This window comes from Sparus aurata, chromosome 18, assembly GCF_900880675.1.
Source record: "Sparus aurata chromosome 18, fSpaAur1.1, whole genome shotgun sequence".
In the NCBI taxonomy this organism is placed as follows: Eukaryota; Metazoa; Chordata; class Actinopteri; order Spariformes; family Sparidae; genus Sparus; species Sparus aurata.
Genome location: NC_044204.1, coordinates 20158663 through 20165494, shown reverse-complemented (window position 1 = coordinate 20165494; position 6832 = coordinate 20158663). Strand labels below are relative to the sequence as shown.

The 6832-nt window shown below is 38.2% G+C and overlaps 1 protein-coding gene across 2 annotated transcripts in view; it reads left to right on the top strand.

Moving 5' to 3' along the window:
* The first annotated feature begins 1560 nt into the window (after positions 1 to 1560).
* The window catches only part of ctnna1 (catenin (cadherin-associated protein), alpha 1), an 82572-nt gene continuing 77300 nt past the window's right edge, over positions 1561 to 6832 (top strand). The window contains exons 1-3 of one of the 2 annotated variants that reach the window (XM_030395840.1): positions 1561 to 1882; positions 3848 to 3965; positions 4381 to 4576. In XM_030395840.1, coding sequence (XP_030251700.1) covers positions 3861 to 3965; positions 4381 to 4576 — 301 coding nt within the window. In that variant the 5' untranslated portion in view covers positions 1561 to 1882; positions 3848 to 3860. The remainder of the gene's footprint in view (positions 1883 to 3847; positions 3966 to 4380; positions 4577 to 6832) is intronic. The other variant, XM_030395841.1, reaches the window with a different exon arrangement.

Genomic DNA, 6832 nt, shown 5'->3' with positions numbered 1-6832 from the left:
TTAAAAAAGCCTTTATTTTGCATCCTGTGAGCTCAGACTTCATCAGACGGTATGATACAGGCACCATTTACAAAATATCACACATTGTCTGCCACGTAACTGTATGTGAAGTAAAAACACTGAAAAAACAAAAGGATGTAGTAATAGACAAGGGATAAGATTTTCCCTCAGTGGATACACTTACTTGCTTGCTTGAGAATAAAATCATATTCTAATGTGGTGAGAAAAAAAAATCTGTTTTGAGAGAGTTAACATTTCACATATAATGGATTTATCCTTAGGCTGGAATAATGAGATAATTATGATTAGAACCTGACTGAAATTACAACTGACCGATTTATTTTGGTTGGCCGATATTGTATGGCCATATCGGTGTCAGCATATACGTTGCCTGAAATGCGCCAATATGAATACACCCTTTTTTTGGAAACAAGAATGCAAAATAACTAATGCTTGGGATGATTTATAGTCAATGAATTCTGATATCATTTAAGACAAAGTTTATTGTTGAACTTTGAAATATACTCCTATGTTAAATATCTTTGTCACAAGTGTTTAATAGCATATTGGTCAATATAACGATATTGGAATTCATTATCGGTGTTGGCTTCAGCCATAAAAACTGCATATTGGTCAGGCTCTAATTCAAACAAATGTAGATACACCAAAATTAGCTAAACAACTATTTTTCGTGTTTTTGTTGTCATTGAAGTTTGATGTTAATGGGAATCCTAGAATAAATTTAAAAAACAAATACATTGTGATAAAAAATATAACTTGACTTCCAACATGATACACAAACAGTACAATTTACAAAATATTACACATTTCCTGCCAAATGATTGTATGTAAATTTCTTACACATGTGATTTGAAAAGATTTAGTGAAAGACAAAGGGTAAGATTTTCCCAAAGTGAATTTGTCAGCATCCCAAAGTGACGTACAACAAATACTGTGCATGGGAGAATACATTTTGCGTATGACGAAAGAAAAGGCTGTAATAATAATTTCATTGATATTACTTATGAGTTTTTACATGGTATGGCTGGACAATATTAGAAAACAGAAGAGGAGTCACACAGGCCAACCATGGACTGATTTTGACAACATCTTGCTAATATATATATATTGCTTTTTTTTTTCTTTTTAAATCTTAAATTAGCTCTTGATAAAACGCTCAGCAACCCAGTGACTATAGACTATTCAATCATGTATTCATTTTGGTATACACTTAAGATTAGATTTTTTTTTTTCATCTTATGTTGAATTGACGTGAACATACTTCCGGGAGTACCTGATCACATTAGCTGTCACAGTTACATCTGCCCTGTCTCACATCTCGCTCCATGATCTTGTCATGTCTAGACTGGCAAACTACTTTCTTCAGAATAACTGTAAAAAAACTAAAGAAGTAAAACTGGTATCCCACAGCTTGGCCTGGTCGCACACGAAGTTTATGGAAGCCATAATTAATCCATATATGGACACATACAGTGAGCGCCACGCCCAAGACACCTCCTCGTTCTGCGGGCTTGCTGTGTCCTGTGGTCGCCCTGCGCCGCTGCCAGGAAGTTCAGGAACTCGGTCACCGCCCCAGCCCCCCTCCGCCTCATCCATTGTTGGGTAATAGGCTGCGACATCGAAACAATCTTGACCGAAACTTTCCAGGTTACTAAAGGCTGGAGATCTTTTGAAGCCGATTTTTGTGCTTTTCGATATATATATATTTTTCGAAAGGAACCAACTTTAGGGAACACGGAGTCAGGAGGAGCTGTGAACTGAGTCAGTGAGGGGAGGAAAACTTTCCAGGCAAGGAACTCCGTAATTCTCATTCCTCCATTTTGAACTTTTAAACTCCAGTTTTTCTAGTGGACTTTTTTCGGTGAGTTTACAACATATTACTCTATTTGAGGGAATATTTAAACCGGTATTACATCGAGTGGTTAATTTGACGGTCATTTAACATGGCCGTTGAAGTTTTTCGCAGTGTTTACGTCGGCTAACGGAGCTACCGTTAATGTTTGTTGTGTCGGCTAGCATTAGCGTTAGCAAGGTGCCGTGTGTGGCACACTGTACGTTAGCAGGTAACATACCGTGCGTTAAGCCCGGTATAAATGCTAGCGGTAATCTGATACGAAGGAAATGCCTGTTGAACAAGGGTTGACACCTGTTTTAAAGTCTGTTTAAGGTTATAGTGTAACTTAGCGTTACTTTAGATGGGCAAAATCAACGCCAGTTTTCGTTAAGTTGATGTTAGCCACAACAGGTGCAACTTAAGCTACTTAACGTTAGTGTAAGCACCTTTCGTTATAATTTAGTTAACACCTACAGTAACGTTATTCGAGGTGACCCATTCTGTCGCTCTTCCACTAGTAATCGGTGTTAAATGTGTTATTATTTCATGTCGTTTGTTGCTTGGATGTATTTAAACTATTAGCTACACTGTATTGTTGGTGTCTCTTTGAGCAAACAGTAGTTTTAGTAGTTTAGGTCCCCCCCAGAAGTTGTCTCACTGTTGTCGCATGTAACCTCGATGTCATCTAGCCTTGCAGTTGGTTGTTTTGGTTTCACTGGCCAGGTTTAGAAAGATCTGTCTCTGGGATTTCTTCTGCCACACCCATAGTCAGGTGGTGAGCTGAGCTTCAAACTCGCTGTCCCAGGTATAATAAGCCATATGCAAGTGAAATTTTAAATGCGTTCTTTTTGATATTTTGCTGAAATAATAAAGAAACATCCTAATAACAATTTTGTGGTTTGATATTTTTAGATGAAACTTCAAAATAAAGAATATTTGTAACGCAAGTTTAAATGCAAATTTTTGTTTGATGTGGTACATTAAGTTCAATGGGAATTATCCACTATTAGTTAAGGTAACTTTTCTGAAAAGACCCTTTTCTGCTGAGCTCTTTAATGGAAATATATTAGTGCATTGCTTATCCCTAAACTGTTACAGAAACCATACATGTCTGCATGGTTAGATTTCTCCAGGGAAAACAGCTTGTGATTATTTGTGTGTGAAGTGACCTTTTGATATTCCAGTGGATGAACAACCTTCCAGAGGCTGATAAATAATTGTAGATTAAGGTCTCTGTGAGTAGTAAGGAAGTGCTTTAGTTACAACTATGCCAGGCAGTCTGCCTCCATCCTTGCTGGCTTGCATTTTGTTGGATTGGAAGTTAAAAGGGATCATCATAACTTTACTCCCAATCCAAATGTAAACACTACTCAGGATTTTTGAAGGCAAAATTGAAAACACTCACTAGTACTCTGCCTTACTGGTACTTTTAATATTTTAGCCTCTTTCTTGACAATGTAGGGTAATAGCCATCTAAGGCATTGTTCTCATAATCCAGTTGACCAACTTTTCAGTTGTAGCCTCTCCGCCCCCTGGGCATGCTGATTATCCCTGCCCCCCATTTTAGATAGCTAATCAATGAAGTTGCAGTCATTGCTTGAAAAGAGAAATCAAAATTGGGCCACAATGTAACTGTGCTCTGCCTTTGGCTGTCATTCTGTGAGAGATGGAGTATTGCTGTTTCAGACAAGGACCTTAATATTGTGACTATTGTACAAATTGTTAGAGACTAACTGTTCTGAAAATAACAAAGGAAGCTTCTCTGTGTTAGTTCAATGTTTCTTTACTAACAGCATCTTTATAATTATGCTTTTTTCTCATGGAGAAGCAAAAGCCTAACTATAACATACAGCCACAACAAATTCATTGTCATGGAAGACAAAGATGTTAGATACTGTCTTAATTGTTCTTCACCATTGCATCTGAAGAAACAGCCTTGGTCATCTTTTTCAGCTTTTCTGTCTTGACTCTGTCAATTTTTTTGACCATCAGAATTCCAGACACCATGACAACCATCAACACAGCTAACATTAACTTCAAATGGGACCCAAAGAGCCTGGAGATCCGTACACTGGCTGTGGAGAGGCTGCTGGAGCCCCTCGTCACCCAGGTAATCTAAAGTTTTGCTGGATTGTGTACATGATCTTGCCTATAAAATACAGTAATTTCAATGTGATGCTAAACCAGATGCAATAATTATGGCATAAAAAGGAGCTCCTCACCAACCATATTTTCTAGAAAAATATAGTGATATATTATGTCAGTTGTATTAAAGTAAACACTTTTCTTGTCAGTACATTCTACATGATAATTTAGTAAGTGTATGCTAATCCTAGAAATAGAAGAAATTGCTAGCATTCGCTGGAAAGCTAATATGGCAGTGCCATAGGTTTTACGTGAGAAATGGGCAATATTAAAGATTTCATGTTGGAAAAGAGCTATTGGCATAACTGTAGTCTGCCAAATTCATCTAAGGTCCAAATGAAGTCTCTCTTTTGTTGAACAATTTTGTATCCGTGGTATAGGTCACCACTTTGGTAAACTCCAGCAACAAAGGCCCATCTAACAAGAAGAAGGGACGCTCCAAGAAGGCTCATGTGTTGGCAGCATCTGTGGAGACTGCCACCCAGAACTTCCTGGAGAAAGGGGAAAAGATTGCAAAAGAAAGTCAGTTCCTTAAGGATGAGCTGACTGCTGCTGTTGAAGATGTCCGCAAGCAAGGTATATTGAAAGTACATATTGCAACAGTGTGTGTAGTTCCTTTCTTGTACAGAGTGCTTCTTAAGATGGGAAGGGTGATAAATAAATCACAAGCTATGTACATATCATCTGCCCCAGTGGAAGACCTTGAAATCAGAATATGTTTTGAGCCTGATAGATTTCCTTTTGCTATGGGGTTTCAGGGAACCCATTAATAGAGACTTTTCATTTTAGTGTACAGATGGCTCACATTCATATACACTGTCAGTGCTTTACCTTCTACCAGGAGCCACTTTAACCCTGTTCCTCTCTGAACTGCATGTGTTCCTCTAGCCCAGTATTAGATTGCGTTGGAGTCATTTGGGCCTAAGCATCAAAACCCTCAGTCCTTTTCATCTAACTGTTGTGGAGAATTTGTGAATGATTAATCGAGAAATAACCTTTTAAGATTTTAATCATTACGAATGTGTTCATCACAAACAGTGAGGCCTAATAAGGTGAAAATGTATCTTGTTACAAGTTACAAATAATTGTTCATCAGAAGAATCAAATTTAAGTACAAAGAACTGGTATTTAAAAAAGAATGGATCAAAATACAAGTAATTTGTAATTCAATAATTTCAAACCAATATTTTTACATTCTAAACTCTTAATTGCACCAGTATGAGCTGGATTTTGTTGGACTAGTTGTTGAAATGCTTAGATGGGTAGTCCACATGAAATAAAGTCATTATTTTGTGTTAGTTTCAAATAACTTACTTCATTCTTGTCACTTCTAATGTCGCCTACTCTGATTTTGCATAGAACATAGATAAAATCAGTGGTTTAAACAGTTTTATTATGTAAAAAAATCCAACATATTTGTTATTAATAACAGTCAATCGTTAAGGTAGCTTAATAGAAACCAGCCTTCAGGCTTGGCTTTTAGTGGTGACAGACCTTTGATAGACCCTTGTCAGAAACGGGAACATTGGGTCAGCTTGATTCAACCTGTGTTATCTTTTTCACACCAGTGGCAAAACTGTGTCCTTCCTGGATATTTGCACAAGTTTGTTAGATGTAATGATTTGCCTCAGCAGCTTAAGTTGCCTGCAGTATATTGATGATGACAAGATCAAAAAAATATATTACACACTTGTCTTCTCTATGTAGGTTATCGAGGGAGCTTTGTGGTGGTGCAGATTTGTCTGACATACTGTGTAAAAGGTTATCTCCTAGTTTGATGAATGAAGTACCAGTTTATTGTCTGACAGAAATGACAAGCGTGCTATTCAACAGCTTACGCATCCTGAGACAGGTATCTACCAGCCAATTAAATTACCATTTGCCTTGCGATAACAGATTCCATCATCTTCCTTTTTTACTCTGGATATGTGTTTTTTGAAACACTAGCAGACTATTGGGACCAGGGAACTATGACTTGAGGGTGGCTGTTATCACCTTGTGAAGCGACATCTGTGTCACAATGTCTTTTATCCCCAGATGCCCAGCGAGTTAGATGTCCCCTGCTTGAGCTGTGCTCTGAGTAGTTGGGAGGTAAATGACATGTTGGTAGATAGCCTGTGCAGTGCTCAGTGCCCAGGAATGTTACTGTAGTCGTGGTAGGCTGTCACTGGACTGGAATTCAGTGACTGTTGTTAGCTGGTGCCTATGCCTGGCTGTCAGCTATGCCATGCTGGTCATTGAAGCGTGCCTAGACTGATAATACGGCTATTGAGTAGGGTAACACCCCCACCCCCCTGGATTTCGAAAGCATTTTCCACCCAGCCATTGCTTACCAGCTGTTTAGAAAGGGGAGTAAACATTTGGACATAATCATTAAGGATGACTGTGCATACTGTGGATGTTAAAGTGGCTTATGGATCAAGTTGCTCTTCTCAAATTATTTTAAATTCATGAAACATTTTCAGTTAACATATTGTCTGATATTTTAAGTTATATTTTATTTACCCTTGGCTTCAGGAAAATCATTAGACATTTCTTCCGCTGTAAAATACTTTTATCTTTGCACTGCCTTTCTGTCTGCTCTTGTCCTTGTTCTCTCCCTCCTGACCTTCACACTCTGTCTTTGTTGTCCTGCTGTTTGGGGGTCTTAATGTGTGAAACACATTTTAATCATTTCATTATACACTTGGTGGGCCTCAGGTGAACATAGATGCGTGGAAGTTTATTAAAGGACCACTGATAATTATCTGCCCCCGAAAATGGCCTCATTGATTTTGCTCACAGGGGGCATAACAGCCTGAAGGTGCGGACTTTGTTTGATATCTGTGTTGT